The 16641-nt window shown below is 42.6% G+C and overlaps 1 protein-coding gene across 1 annotated transcript in view; it reads left to right on the plus strand.

The window, feature by feature from the left end:
• Nucleotides 1-309: 309 nt before the first annotated feature.
• Nucleotides 310-16641, plus strand: part of FHDC1 (FH2 domain containing 1) — a 44182-nt gene continuing 27850 nt past the window's right edge. The window contains exons 1-3 of the mRNA XM_065405577.1: nt 310-789; nt 11803-11864; nt 14212-14314. Of these exons, the coding sequence (XP_065261649.1) occupies nt 310-789; nt 11803-11864; nt 14212-14314 (645 nt within the window). The remainder of the gene's footprint in view (nt 790-11802; nt 11865-14211; nt 14315-16641) is intronic.

The following is a 16641-nucleotide window of genomic DNA, read 5'->3' on the forward strand; positions in this document are numbered from 1 at the left end:
GAACTTTGTTTTTCAGAAAATCTTCCATCTAGATTAAAACTTAAAATGACTGATGATTGTTTTACATTTAATTTTGTATATTTCCCACTAATACGTTGCTACTTGTACCAGGGAAAAATCCAGTCTCTTTGATCTGAATTTAACCATTGTGTTTTTTGTTATAGGTTGTGAAGATGGTTCAGGGCTCCTGCATTGTTTTCACTGCTGGCAGATTAGAGTTTGAAAGTGTCTGACACAAATTGCTACTGCACTGTTCAATGTTTCAAGGAGACCCAGGGAAGTAAGTCTCTCCTCATAGGAGAGACTAAAATGCATGTTATGAATTGTCTCTCCTTGGTCAATGATAAAGAAAATGGGGCTATTTCAGTTGCAACTGGATTGATGATTGAAGATACGACAACAGAACAAGTGCCACCACCTCCTCCAGCACCGCCGTTGCCTCCACCATGTTCAGTCACAGGTGCTGGTTTTACACCTCCACCCCCCGGGGTGCCCCCACCACCACCACCGCCTCCTCCTCCAGGACCAACCCCACCTGCTCCACCACAGTTTATAAATGGGCATGGCCCCCACAGCAAAAAAAAACGGATGCGGAGTTTCTTCTGGAAAACAATTCCTGAAGAGCAAGTCCGCGGTAAAACAAATATCTGGACTATTGCTGCAAGACGGCAGCAGTTCCAGATTGACACAAAAACAATTGAGGAGCTTTTTGGGCAGCAAGAGGAAACCAACCCTCAGGGTCCTAGAAGGCGAACTTCAAAATCATCCTTTAAAGATACTAAAGAAGAGGTAAGAATTCAGAAGTAGCCCTACATTGTTGTGTTTTTCTGTCTCTCTCTCATTCACTGTAATGTCTTAGAAACTGGTGTGAAATCTGACCAGCTGCTATTCACCATATGTTTTCTTTTCACTTTACCCAAAAACTTGCAGAGCATAAACTGTTAGATTTATGCTTTTATTTAAAGATACTTGTTCGTGAAAGGCTGGCTCTGTTATTTTAAGTTATCTCAATAAAGTCCCTTAATTTGATCACCGGCAAAAAATATTGTATTTGAGGAAGAAAGAATGTGTCTCCAGTGATTACTGTAGATTCTGTCTGGCTAGCCCCTGATAAATCTTCATTCCTGGGCATGGCGTACATGAAGAGTACAAATACAATAATTTACACGCATTATTTTATATGCATAACTGCACCATGTCATTGTCTTCCTCTTCAGTTGCTACTTTTGAAAGCACAGACTTCAAGGAGTTGTTAAAGGGATCTAGTAGGCAGCGTTCCATTGGTAGTAGTTCTGAGGGGCAAAAGTAAATGATGTTGTATCTTGAAGGAGGATAAAAGAATCATCCTAACACAAATGTAAAAAGACAGGGCCGTCCCTAGCTATTCTGAAACTCTACGCAGCCCCCCGCGGGGTGTGTGTGTGTGGGGGGCCCAGGAGGGATGGGGGCTGGCTTGGGGGGCGGGGGAACTTGACCCCCAGTACTCACCGGCGGCGCGGCTGGGGCCGGGTCGCTGCACTTCCTATCTCCGGTGAGTGCAGGCCTGGCCCTGCTGCGGGGGCAGAGCAGGGGCGGGAGCCATGAGGAAGAGGTGGGGCAGGGGCTGGAGCAGCACGCAGCTGCGCAGGGCACCAGGAAATGTGGTGCCCCAAATTTCCCGGTGCCCTACGCAGCTGTGTACTTTGCATATGGGTAAGGACAGCCCTGTAAAGAGATAAAACTTTGTTCTTAATGTGACTGTTTGGAGACAATGTAGGGGAGAACGTGGAAGTATGTGAGTGAAACAACAAATGTTTTTCTTAGGGCTTGTCAACCCTACCGCTTACGTCGATGTAACTTACGTCGCTCGGGGTGTGAAAATGACACCCCTCTGAGCGATGTAAATTACATCGACTTAGTGCGATGTGGACACTGCTTTATGTCAGCGGGAGACACTTTCCTGCCAACATAGTTTCCGCCTCTCATGGAGGTGGAGCAATTATGCCGACGGGAGAGCGCTCTCCTGTTGGCATAGTGTGTCTTCACCAGATGTGCTACTGTGGCGCAGCTGTACCGATATAGCACAGTAGTGTAGACTTGCTCACTGCATCTGTTACTAATTTTAGATCTAGTTTAAGTTGTTCCCCATTTATTTATCAAGTTTACCTTCTTAATATTGGGCAATAGAAATAGACTAGTTTCATTTTCTGGTGCAACAGGAAATCTGGTTTGGGGGTCGTGTGGGGTGGGGGAGAGCAAAGCATTTACTTCAACTCTAAGGGAATCTTTAGAGTCAAACAGTTTCCAATGAACCACTCAGTAGTATTTCCATTTTGTTCTTCCTTTTTTTTTAAAAAAAACCCTCTTACAAACAACCTATGTTTTTTGGAATAAACAGCTTGGAAGTGTTTCTATTAAATATTTGCAAAACTGGAAGTAAAAATGCAAATGTAAGTACTGGTAGGCAAAGGGAATTTACAGAGAGGAAATGTTAAATATGCATAAAGGACCAAAGAACGGAACCAATATTAATTCAAGCACCAAATAAGAGAGACTGCTGGAAATGTAACTGCTTTGTATCAAACTTTAGTGAGAAAATAAAAAGGTGTTGGAACTGATTTAAAACATCAGACATTTGTAACTTCAGTAGACTTGAAAAGGGGGTGTCAAAATAAAGTTTAAACAAACAAATGTGCAGATATTAGAAAAAGGAAACTAATTCCTTATAAACACTAACAAAATAGACAAACATTGGAGATCTGGTTATTTCATTGTGAACAGGTGGGGGGGGGGGGGGGCGTATGTAGCTGCTTATGTGGTGTTTTGAGTATTTTTTTGATCTTCTCTAGGGGGACCAGACAGCAAATGTGAAAAATCGGGAAAGGGGGTGGGGGGTAATAGGAGCCTATATAAGAAAAAGACCCCAAAATTGGGACTATCCCTATAAAATCGGGACATCTGGTCATCCTAATCTTCTCCCATCTCCTCTGAGATGCTGAGGACTTGCAGCTCTTTTTAACATTAATGGGAGTTGCAGGTCCTATATAAATAAAATATTGTAAGAATACAGTATTATTTAGTGCAGGAAAAAAATCTTGGCTCTATCCATGATACAAGATGAAATCTGTTTTTTAGGTGTTTATATTCCAAATAGGCGGAAAATTGTGTGTGTGTTTTTTTTTTTTTTTTAAATGATGGATGAATGATAGCCTTTTTATTGGTGTGGATGCCAAGTAGGGCCGAATAAACCTTTTGTGGGCCCGTGCCAAACATATTTGTGGGCCCCCAAGTGGGCAATGGGATATGGTGCGGAGGGTGGGGGTGTCGGTCCCCAGAGTGAGGGGCTGGATGGGAGCATTGGGGCACAGTGCGGCAGGGGCAGCCCCATTCCACCCAGCCCAGTGTGAGGGCACTGTTTACAAACCGGCAGCTGCCAGACGCACACTGGCCCTCCTGGCCCTGTGCTGCCAGAGTGCTCCTTCCTCTCAGCGCTGGGCCTATGCCGTGCCACATCGTCTCCCCACCTAGTGCCCCATAACCCCTTATGCCTGGAGACTCCCCCACAGATCTCTATGCCCAGGACTCCACCAGACGTGCTATGTCCAGAGATCCCACCACCACAACTGCGGTGCCCTGCATGCTACCACCCCTTGCCCAGCGCCCCCCCCCCACAGTCCCCACACCACAACTGCACAGTGTCCCCCCAGGATCCCCTATGCCCAGTACCCCAAAACACAGAAATCTCTCCCACCCTCCATTGCCCAGCACCCCCCGCCAGACCTCCCAGAGACCCACTCCCCCGCACTCTGCCACCTAGCCACACTCAGTGGCCCTGCTGGGAGGTGACCTTGTCTGCTGGGCTGAGCTGGTAGCGCAGCCAGGGCCAGTCTTAGGGTGGGGATTGCTTTGGTCCCTCCGGAGCGGTGCAATCAGCCAGGCCGGAGTGGGTGCAGGGCCTACCCTAGCCAGGCTTCATCAGGACCCACTTGTCTGGCAGGGCCTGGCCGAGCTCCACGCACTGCCCTCCTCCCTCCACTGGCCGAGACTGACCTGGCTTCTGTACCGGTCCTAGGCGGGCAGCAGAGACTGCTTGGAGCTGCACTGGGGTGTGCGGCAGATCCCTGGAACACAACCCCCAAGAGCCCGGCTGGCCGTGCCCACCAGCCCCGTGGCCAGCAGCCCTGCCCAGCCCGAGTGGTGGAGCCCAGACAAGAGGGACATGCTGGCTGGGAGTCCCTCACACAGCAAGGCCTGGGCACTGTACTGCCCAGCATGACGGGCTAGACCCAGCCGTGTGGATAGGTTAGAGGTGTCCGTAATGGGTCCCTTCCCAGTGTGGCCATTGGCACCATTGTAAACCTGGTATTGATGCCAAGGTCTGTATGTTCACACTGTGAGGATGTTTCTACTGAAGCTGACAACTTGTGACAATCTGGCCAATTGTCCTTGTAGCTGAAATTGCTAAGAGTTTGCCTTGGATGCTGAGGTGTAAATGCCAATTAAACCTTGCAAGGGCCATTTGCTGGCAGCAAATGTAAAATTTGGTGCCTGGAACAGCCAAACGTTGACCAAACAGCTAAAGCTGTCCTCCTTAAGCAGCTGAAAAGCCTAAACATTGATATCTGCACCTTTATCTGAAGTGTACTAGCTAGCAAGTGAAGAAAAGAAAGTCGAGGACTATGTTTCTGTTTTAAGGCCACATTGGTGGGTTGCTCCAGCAAAGGGTGGCCGCTATACTTTCTCCCAGTGCCGATGAGTATTACAGGCTTGGTAGGTGATTAATCTGTGACTCATCAAAGTCTGATTCCATACCAGCTGTTGGCATTGTACCATCATGTTCAGGTTGGCCAACAGTGCAGAAGCAGTTGACTTCTACCAGCAGCTGTAGATAGTCCTTAATGGAACCCTGAGAAAAGACATCATCATGACCCTGGGTGGCTTTAAAGCACAGGCAGGAAAGACTGACACCTGGGCAAATATACTCAGGCATCTTGGTATCAAGCAGGAGAACACGAAGTGATTGCTGGAACTTGCAGTTGCCACTGACCTAGTGATCACTGACTCTCTTCTGCCACCAGAGACTCACAAGTAGACCTGTTACAGCCCAGATGATTTGACTAGGACTCTTAGCAATCATGTCCTCATTAATGATAGTTGTTAGTCAACAGTCATTGATGAAAAGTATACAGAGGTGCTGAACTAGACACTGACCATTAGTTTCTGACTTTGCCACACAGTTAACTGTCTGAAATTAGTCAGATTCAACCAAAAGATTTCATTAGAACTGAGCTATTGGTCAGCTTCTATTCCGAACTGCTCCAGGAAACATTATAGACTGAAGTCTCTCCTTGTCAACTGGTGAGGAATGGTGTTGTTTCAAGTCATTGGTGCTGGTCACTGCCAGGTTGGCACTGCCAGCCTCAGCCCTTTGAATGTCAACCGTGGCTCAGTGAGAAAACACTCCAGCAGTTGGAGTTCAGGAAAAAGTGAGGCTACAATTTGTGTCTTTAAAGACACATTTATTGAGCGCAAAAGCAAAGTCTGAATGGGTTTGACTTTGGACTGTCATCAAGTCATTGTGTAAGAAAGATAAGGAATCCTGGTGGTTGATTTGAGGTCGCTAGTGTGGTACAGGCTGCTGCTAGGCAGGATTTCTGCAGCTTTTATTAAACTTTGCAGTGTCTGTGGTGGTAGGTGGCATCAGCCTGTTCAGTAAAGAATTTGTATGGCAGCAGAAACAAGAGTCTACAAGATCAGTTTTATTACTGTGAAGACCATTTCAAGATGCTCCTTAATTGTCTGCCACCTACTGTCCCTCTTCTGCTTGAAGTGGGGGCAGGAAGTAGAGCTGCCTTCTTTCAACCAAGAAGATTGCAGCCTGTAAGCTGACATCTGGGAAGGCACCAGGGTTTTGTAACCTCAGTCCTGAGTTGCTGAAGACAGGTGAGGGTACTGTTGTACGTAGCTGCATAGACTTTTTCAGACCATCTGGTGCACTAATATCTCCCCAACAGCTAGAAGGAGGATGGTGTACTCGCTTCTGTTCAAAGGCCTGGTCCACACTAACCCCCCACTTCGGACTAAGGTACGCAAATTCGTAGCTGAATTCGAAGTACCTTAGTCCGAACTTACCGCGGGTCCAGACGCGGCAGGGAGGCTCCCCCGTCGATGCCGCGTACTCCTCTCGCCGAGCTGGAGTACCGGCGTCGACGGCGAGCACTTCCGGGATCGATCCGGGATCGATTTATCGCGTCTAAACCAAACGCGATAAATCGATCGCAGAAGATCGATCGCTTACATCCGGACCAGGAAGTAAGTATAGACGTACCCAAAGAGGCAGTAAGGCCAAGTGTAGTAACTGTAGAGAGATTATGCTGTTGTTGGTCCCAGGGAAAGTCTTCACTTCCATGCTAATGTCTTAAATCACTTATGCGCTTCATGGCAAAGGCTGGGATACTCAGTGTGGCTTTAAACCTGGTGGTTCCACTTTTCACCTGATCTTTATTTTTGAGACAGTTTTTTGAGAAGATGGCTGAATTTAATAAGCCATGTCCAGCACTTTTATAGATTTTCATCAGGCCATCGATTTAGTGCATTGAGCACATTTGTGGGGTCTGATGAAGTGACACGGAATCCCAGGGAAGATACTGTCACTGATAGAAATCTGTGTTCAAGTCAGTGGCAGATATGTGGCATGGGTTCCAGTTTCTACGGGAGTTTGGCAAGGCTCCATTCTGTTACCATCATTGTTCAATATTGGCATTGGTTGGTTGACTTATAAGCTTGCAAAGGTAGTGGTTGGTGGCACTGAGCTGAACACCATTTTGCTTCAAGATCTCAAAGATGCCCATACAGTGCCTTGTTGGCTTAGTTTGGTGAATCACTGCAGCTGATAGCTGGGCAGGCATGAAACAGTGTGCATTGGTCCATTTATTAATCAGGATAAAATCAAGTCCTTGGCCATTACCATCAAGCAGCTTCCAGCTCCAGTTTATGATGAAGTCCGTATTAACCTGTTCAAATGGGACATTGAGCAGGTGGCAACTGTCAAATACTTGGGAAGCATCACTGACAGTGCTGGAGGATGTTTGAAAGATGTGGACGCTTGTGTAGCATCAGCTACCTCCATGTTCCGGTACCTTCAGTGATGTTTGGAGACATTGCCACATCAAGCTTGCTTTGAAGCTGTGGTTATATAGAACCAGTTATTCCAACTCTTTTGTACCACAGTGAAATGTGGGTGCTGAGGCAGGCTGAAGAGCACTGGAGTGAATTTTTTAATCTCTCCATCTTCATCAGATGTTTCATATTAAGTGGCAGAACAAGAGCAGCAATGAGGATATTCATAGTCCAGCAGTTGCCTCCATCAGTACTAATTTGGTTTCAGTGGCTTTCTTGGTATGGATATGTTAGGATGGAAGGCCAGTGAATTGTGAAACACATTTACCAAGGAATGTTGCTACTCAGCCAGCGATCACATGGTCACCAAAAGTTCTGGCAATATAAGATTGCCAATGGCTGACAGACTGAACATCCAGCTGGATTATGTTAAGAACCTAGCTAGAGATCAATCTGGATTATGCTTGATCTGCAAGGAGGTATGTTCTCTTGGGGTTTGCCTTGATACTGGTGATGAGTGTTAATGGGCTTCACCAGCAAAATGAGTTTTGAGGAGGGATTTGAGGCAAAAGGGTCAAGGAAGATGAGGGTGGAGAAGAAGCCCTGAGACTTGTCTAGAAAAGGTCATTAGAAATCATGTGAGATCTGCTTTGGTGAAGGGGATGGTTACAATCCACAAAAAATTCTCCAATTGAGATGATGTATCAAATGTTGTTAGTAGTGGTCAGCACTGGAACTGGCATTATTTTAGTAACTTTATAAATGATGTGGAGGAATTGGCATATGTTGTGTTGACCAGACTTTGCAGATGATACCAATACTGGAGGTCTGACACAAAGAGAAGATTGAGGCAGACTCCAGAAAAACTTGAAGTAATGTTTGAGGAATAACAAGAGGCAACTTCATATGAAAGCATGCCACGATGCTGAAGTGCAGAGGGCTGAACTGGTTGACTCAAGGTCTCTTCCAGCCTTACATTTCTATGATCCTATTATTCTGTGCCCTTGGGCAAGAAGAAAACCAAAGGAAAACTCCAACGGGGAGAAGGATGGATGTTAGGAATGCAGAACAAGGTTTAGTGTGATGAAATGTACGTAAAAATAGAAGTTATATTAGCTCCATGTACACAGAGTTAAGGGCCAGTGTTTTAAAGTGAAGAGCAATTTTTGTGTGGTGTGTGCCCAATTTGAGGCACAAGGATTTTTCAGAAAATAAGCCCCCTTTAAAGAGTCTTAAGGTGAACACACGAATAGTGAGGTACCCAAAATTACAAGTTGCTTACGAAAATCTTGGTCAAAAGTTTTAATTGAAAAATTGAACAATGAGTGTAAAATCATATTCAGAGCAATGAGAGCTAATGTACTAGGCCCTATAAGAAAATCTGAGTACTGATGATTTGTTGAATTTTGATTTTGTACCTAGCTTGTGGTCATAGAAGTAGCTTTGTACTGTGCTGATACCGAAAGAGTAGTTATATATGTTCTCTTTAAGGGAAAGAATAAAAACAATTAGATTAGTTCACCAATTTCCCTAATGCACTGAGCCAGATTTTCTGATGTAAATCTGTGTAGTGTCATGAAGTCAATGAGGCTATATTGATTTAACAGCAAGGATTTGGCCCACTGCATACTGTCTAACTGTACAGAATTGTGCACAGTTAAATACTCCAACTAAAAAGAATACGAAGAGTAGCACATAAGATCTGAGAAGGTTAAGAACTTGTATAACTTACACAAATGGAGAGAGGGATCTTAGATCTGAACAAATTATTGAATAAGCTATAAGGACTGAATGAGACTGTTACAGGATGCAGTCTATTTAAAGAATGGTAAATTTAGATTAGAAGTGAGCAGATCAATTGGAGAATAGAACTGCAATCTAAAAGGTCATTGAGGGGTACCTTCAGTGAAACATTTGAAAGGAGATTAGATAATGCACTGGGGAATGATAGTTTAACCTGTACTAGGTGCTGGGGCTTTCACTTATTGACCCGTGTGGGCCTTTCAGCTCCCATGATTAGAGGAGAGAGACTGAGGTTTACCCCACTGTTTACATTTGCTAGACTGGTAGGAATTCAGGCTAGCAATAATCTAATTTAAAAAAATAATAATAAACTCTGTATCACATTCTTTCAGACTTGTAATGAATTTTGAATCAAGAAGCGAGGGAATGTCAAAGTTCTGGAAAATATTCAAATCTACTTTTTTTTTTTTTTTTTGTAATTTGGCAAATGAGATTGCCTTGGATATGCAGTATTGTCTAGGAGTATGCTGGAAGCATACTAACTACATCTACATTTTTATTTTCACCAGCTGGCTTCAGAACTTCACATATTTGGTACTTTTTCCTGATGTTCCCATTGCAAATGATATTAGTTCTTCTTTTTTTTTTTTCTTTTTTTCCCCCCTGATACTGTTGCTGAGTATAAGATATCTGTGAAACTGTCAAACACAGTGTGAGGCCATTGGAGTCCTGTACATCTGTGTATTTGGAGTTGTTTGTGACAGCCAGGTGACAGTGTTAACATGAAACAATTCCCCTGTGCTAGTAAATCTCCTGACTGTTTCTTATGGCTGTTATCACCAAACTTGCAGTGGTAAAATTTCAACTTTAATGAAATGAGGTGATATCATTCACTAAGATAATTGCTAACTTTTCAGATTCCTAGCTGTGTTCCATTAGGACTTGGTGCAAATTTTTGGTATTAAAAAAACCTGACTCATTCTTTTGATTAGAAAGAACTTTGAAAATTTAGGAGGAGAAAAAAAGTACACTTCTTTTTTGGTTGGTTTCCAGAATTACATTGATCTCTAGCTAGGTTCTTAACATAATCCGGCTGGATGTTCAGTCTGTCAGCCATTGGCAATCTTATATTGCCAAAACTTTTGGTGACCATGTGATCGCTGGCTGAGTAGCGGCATTTCTTGGTAAACATGTTTCACAATTAACTGGTCTTCCATCCTAACATATCCATACTAAGAAAGCCGCTGAAACCAAATTAATGTCATGGGGTACTGCATCCAGATAAACTGAAAACTTGAGCATTACCTATATCTAATACTGATATCAAATTGATTAACTGATTTAAAATCCTTCCATTTAATCCAGGGGTTCTCAAACTGGGGCTCGGGACCCCTCACGGGGTCGCGAGGTTATTACATGGGGGGTCGTGAGCTGTCAACCTCCACCCCAAACCCCACTTTGCCTCCAGCATTTATAATGGTGTTAAATATATAAAAAATGTTTTTAATTTATAAGGGGGGTCACACTCAGAGGCTTGCTATGTGAAAGGGGTCATCAGTAAAAAAGTTTGAGAGCCACTGATTTAATCAGCGTGATGTTCATTCATATGAATTAAATCAATACTGTGTATTGACTCTTATTTAGGTTCTTATACTATGGTGGTCGTGGTATTTGATAAGTTACCCCTGAATAAAAATAATACTTTGAAATGCATAGTTCATTAGTATGTCCCTGGAGGTCATGGAACTTCAAACCTTTGTTCTAGTCTGTGTCCAAGTGAGCAGCATTAATGTATGGATATGATATGAAATAACTGATTCCACTCTACCTGGTGCTGGAGTACTGTGTCCAGTATTGGGTGCCATGCTTTAAGGAAGATGTGGGCAAATTGGAGAGAGTACAAAGGAGAGCAACAAAAATGATAAAAGGTTTAGAAAACCTGACATATTGAGGAAAGGTTAAAAAAAAAAAACTGGCTGTGTTTAGTCTGAGGCTTGTCTACACTTAAAATGCTGCAGCGGTGCAGCTGTACCACTGTAGTGCTTCAGTGAAGACATTATCTATGCTGATGGGAGGGCGTCTCCCGTCGGCGTAGGTAATCCACCTCTCTGAGGGGTGGTAGCTGGATGAACGGGAGAATTCTCCCATCGACTTAGCACTATCTACTCCGGTGTTAGATCGGTTTAACTGTGTCGCTCAGGGGTGTGGATTTTTCATACCCCTGAATGACGTAGTTATACCGACCTGATATCCTAGTGTAGACCAGGCCTTGAGAAAAGAAGACTGAGTGGTGATCTGATATGACTTCAGATATGCAAAGGGCTGTCAGAAAGAGGACAGGGATCAGTTGTTCTCCATGTCCACTGAAGGTAGGACAAGAAGTAATTGGCTTAATCTGCAGCAAGAGAGATGTAGTTTACATTTTAGGAAAAACTTTTTAGTATTGGAATAGGTTATTAAAGTAGATTGTGGACTCCCCATCACTGAAAGTTTTTAAGAACTGTTAGCATCCCTGGCAGGTATATGTCTATTAACTATACTTGTTTCTGCCTCAGCACAGGGATGGACTAGATGATCTCTTGAGGTTCCTTTCAACCCTACATTTCTATGATAAAATCTAGCTTGTTACATGGTGAATTATAATTTGTCTTAATTCTCTCACTAACATGCTGTGGTTTTCACTAAACTTGGACATCTGTTCTGCAAGCCAAGGCTATTGTGGGTGGGCTGCATTGTTTCCTGTTAAAGACTAGTTTAATAATAGATCACTCCTTTTCTGCGCACTAATGAATGATACCCAGATCTAGCCATTCATTTGACTTGTGTTTTGGTGACAACTCTTTTGTACAGAAAGTTGCATATAATGATTCTTTTTATAGCAATTTAAGGAAGAGTATCTGTATTTTAAGGTTTTCCAGACAGGTATTACTGGAGTCATGTCTCTTGCTTTCTCTCTCTTAGATTTCCATCTTGGATTCAAAAAGAAGTATGAATATTGGGATATTTCTCAAACAATTCAAAAAGTAAGATTTCCTTTTTCATACGATTAATTAACTTGAGCTTCAAGTGAAATGGCTACACAATAAGTATTATAGGAAATAAAGAAGACACATGATGGAATGGGAAAGGCAATGTTTCTTTAATTTAGTTTAGGTTCTGCACAAAATTGTCAAATAACTTCAGTTCATAGTTTAAACAAAAACGTGTTTGAGTGCCAATTTTACTTAAATCTTGTGTACTAATGAGCTCAGTTTGATTGTTGCCTTGCCAGTTGAGCTGAAGTTTCAGATGCAGTAATAGAAAGCTATAAATTCTCATGTAATTCAATCTGAGGTGCTCTTCATTTGGTTTTCTCTCTTTATGAAGAAAGAATGGAGTGGGGTGAGAGAGGATGTGGGGGAGATTCCCACACCTGAGCCATTCTTTTTATGTGACAAATCTGAGGAATTGTCCCATATTGAGGTGGTGCTAGAGGAATCAAACTGATAAATTAAACAGTAATAAGTCACCAGGACCAGATGGTATTCACCTAGCACTTCTGAAGGAATTCAAATATGAAATTGCAGAACTACTAACTGTGATATGTAACCTATCACTTAAATCAGCCCCTGGTACCAGATGACTAGTAGGTAGCTAATGGAACACCAATTTTTAAAAATGGTTCTAGAGGAGACCCTGGCAATTACAGTACAGGCCAGTAAACCTAACTTCAGTACCAGGCAAACTGGTTGAAACTATATTAAAGAACAGAATTATTAGACACATAGATGAACCTAATATGCTAGGAAAGTGTCAACATGGCTTTTGTAAAGGGAAATCATGCCTTACCAAACAGGTGGACAAGGGTAATCCATTGGATACAATGAACTTAGACTTTCAGAAAGCCTTTGAAAAGGTCCCTCACCAAAGACTACAGAAAACTAAGCATTCATGGGATAAGAGGGTGAGTCCTCTCAGGGATCGGTAACTGGTTAAAAGACAGGAAACAAAGCATAAGAATTAATGGTCAGTTTTCAGAATGGAGAGAGGTAAATAGTGGGGTCCCCCCCAAGGATCTGTACTGGGACTAATGCTGTCAAAAATATTAATAAGTGATCTGGAAAAAGGGATAAACAGGGATATGGCAAAGTTTGCAGATTGATACAAAATTACTCAAGATAATTAACACCAAAGCTGACTGCAAAAAGTTATGAAGGGATCTCACAAAGCTGGGTGACTGGGCAACAAAATGGCAGATGAAATACAGTGTTGATAAAGGCAAAGAAATGCACATTGAAAAACATAATCCGAACCATATATACAAAATGACGGGGTCCAAATTAGCTGTTATCATTCGAGAAAGAGAACTTGGAGTCATCATGGATAGTCTCTGAAAACAACTGCTCAATGTGCAGCGGCAATCAAAAAAGCTAACAATGTTTGGATCCACTAGGAAACGGATAGATAATAAGAGGGTAAATATAATAATGACACTATATAAAGCCATGGTATGTCTACACCTTGAATCTTGCATGCAGTTCTGGTCACACCATAGTAAAAAGATATATTAGAATTGGAAAAGGTGTAGAGAAGGGCAACAAAAATGATTAGGGATCCATATGAGGAGAGATTAAAATGACTGGGACTGTTCAGTTTAGAAAAGATATGACTGGGGTTGGGGGATATGATAGAGGTCTATAAAAACCATGAATGGTGTGGAGAAAGTGAATAATGAAGCATTATTTCCCCCTTCCCATAACACAAGAACCAGGGGTCACCCTATGAAATTCATAGGCAGCAGATTTAAAACAAAATGAAGTACCTCCTCACACAACGCACAGTCATACCATGGAACTCGTTGCCAGTGGATATTGTGAAGGCCAAAAGCATAATGGGTTCAAAACAGAATTAGATAAGTTAATGGAGGATAGGTCCTTCAATGGCTATTAGACAAGAGGCCAGGGATGCAACCCCGTGCTCTAGGTGTCCGTAAGCCTCTGACTGTCAGATGCTGGGAATGGACAATAGGAATGTATGACTCAGTAATTGCCCTGTTCTGTTCATTCCCTCTGAAGCATCTGGCATTGGCCGCTGTCAGAATACGCAGGATATTGGGCTAGATGGGCCATTGGTCTGACCCGGTATAGCTGTTCTTATGAGCCGAAGGAACTTTATAAGAGTAAGCTGGTGGTGTCGAGCCTTTTATGCACTGATTAGAAAATTGTTCTTCAGTAGAGGCATTGCTGAATGTTGCTTTAGAATAACACTGTTGTGGGTACTGATGCATGACTAATTACAATTTTTGTGCATAGCAGAGGTGTGTTTTTTCTCCAGTGTGTAACTGCTGTTACTCAAGCATTTGAAATGCAATTGATTAATTGTGTATTCAAGGCCTGCTCAATCCATAATTGAAGATATTAATCAAGGAAAAAGTGATCCCTATGGGCCTGAGATGCTGCGTGAATTCCTTAAATTATTGCCAGAAGCAGAGGAGGTAAGTAAGCAGTTTTATTTAGTGGCTGTTTTTGTGGCAGAGCTGCTGTTGCCTGGGATTCTACAGAATACACCTCTACCCTGATATAACGCGACCCGATATAACACGAATTCGGATCTAACGCGGTAAAGCAGTGCTCGGGGAGGGGGGAGCGGGGGGACTGCACACTCTTGCGGATCAAAGCAAGTTTGATATAACGCGGTTTCACCTATAACGCAGTAAGATTTTTTTTGGCTCCCGAGGACAGCGTTATATCGGGGTAGAGGTGTAGCTCTTATTTTCTCTCTAAAAGGGGCATCAAAACTCTGGAGATCTATGGATGAAAAACTATTAAGTGCGAATATTTGGCCGTAGGATGACAACATACTTTCTTGAGATACCAAGGACATAGTCTTAGTCATTCCCTGCCTACTAAGTAGTTTAACTGTTTATTTGTTGGCAGTTCTTAATTAAGGCACTGATAAGGTGGCTTTGTTTTTTAGATGCATTTTATTAAGTTACAACCTGTAAATTACTGCTCAATGCTCTTCCAGCAGGTGCAGAGGTTCTACAGTAGGAACCAAACACAGTTGCCCAGTACCTTCATTTAGGCTACATCTACACTACAGCCTGGATCGACACTCTGAGATCAATCAACCAGCAGTCAATTTAGCGGGTCTAGTGAAGACCTGCCAAATCGACAGCAGATCGCTCTCCAGTTGACCCCTGTACTCTACCCCAGACGTGAAGATTAAGGTTTCTCCTGTCGACCTTCCGTGGTGTAGACCCCGCGGTAACTCGACTTAAGGTACGTCAACTCCAGCTACATTATTCATGTAGCTGGAGTTGTGTAGCGTAGGTTGACTTACCGCGGTAGTGTAGACATAGCCTTAGAGTGCTGTTTGTTTCTGTGCTGCCTTAGTGATCCACAATCCTAAATGTGCCAATTTGTTTGATAAACTTAAGTCGACTGTCACACAAGCTCTCTAAAAGCAATTTTTAAAAACCAGGAAATTGACAGTTAACATTCAGGCTAACCTTAACTCATATGCCATACCACTTCAGTGTCCTAATATTCAAATGCTCACTGACATCAACTTGCTCAGCAAGAAACTTGCTTTCAGTTCAAACATATAACCACCACCACCACACATCTCTGGTTAATTGTACTCAAACACACATCCTTAACCCAGGCTACTTACTTTTTCATGTGCACAAATAACATGTATAGTGGTAAGGTCTATAACTTTGATAGGGAATATGTAATCTAAAGGTGAAGTTAGAGGGGTTTGTATATAAAGGCACACCGTCAACTTGAAATGTAGCTAGTTAATTTTAGAGGTGGAGTTCAAAGTAGTTTTGGGTACTGAAATTGTTCCTGAAACCATCCCCTCTCCCCTCCAATTTTATATGGCTTTATGTGCGTGTGGCAAAACCCACATAAAGTGGAAAATGGTGGAGTAACTATATATAACGGGAAACTTGAATCATAACCTCAGTTCATTTGTTGTCAATGCACAAAATAAACTGACAAAAAGTATTTTTCCCTTCTAATCTTTCAGCTATAGGTCTTGAATGTTACTTGTGGCAAGAGTAGGTAAACTTTCAGATAGGCGTGACTCTCTAAATTAATTGTGTGCTCTGATTATAATTTCACGCACTTCAATCCTGAATCAGATGGAACTCCTACCTAGTTTTCTGAGTTCCATGCTGTGGAAGACTTACAGTAGTGAAATCCTGACCTGTCTAACAATTCTCTATAACTAGAGCATGGCTTCTGATACCGTGAGAGTTCAGTTGACCTTATGTGAAACAGCTGAACGTCACACCCAGTCAAGCTGCTGTGGGTAGTGAATGTACATCTTGCATGTCCTATAGCAAAGCAGTTAGTATGGGGCTGTCAGGGTGGGAAGGCTGTAGTTGATCTCTGGAGAAAGAAGACTGGCATGTAGTTAGGCAGCAGTAGAAAACTGATTAAATTATGAAACCTAAAGGCCACAAGGGACCATTATGATAATCTAGTCTGACCTCCTACATCACACTGGCCATAGAACTTCCCTGTATGAATTCCTACTTAAAGTCCAGTAGCTGTGGTTTAACCAGAGCATATCTTTCAGAAAAACATCCAATCTCCATTTAAAAATACTTCATGTGATAAAGAATCTACCACATCCTTGGATAAATTGTTCCAATGGTTAAAAATTTGCACTTTATTTCTAGGCTGAGTTTGTTTAGTCAATTTCCAGCCATTAGTTCTTGTTATACATTTTGTCTGCTAGATTCAGGAGCCCTCTATTATCTCATTTCTGTTCCTGTGTAGGTACTTACAGATTATGATCAAGTCACCC

This window comes from Emys orbicularis, chromosome 5, assembly GCF_028017835.1.
Source record: "Emys orbicularis isolate rEmyOrb1 chromosome 5, rEmyOrb1.hap1, whole genome shotgun sequence".
Lineage (NCBI taxonomy): Eukaryota > Metazoa > Chordata > Testudines > Emydidae > Emys > Emys orbicularis.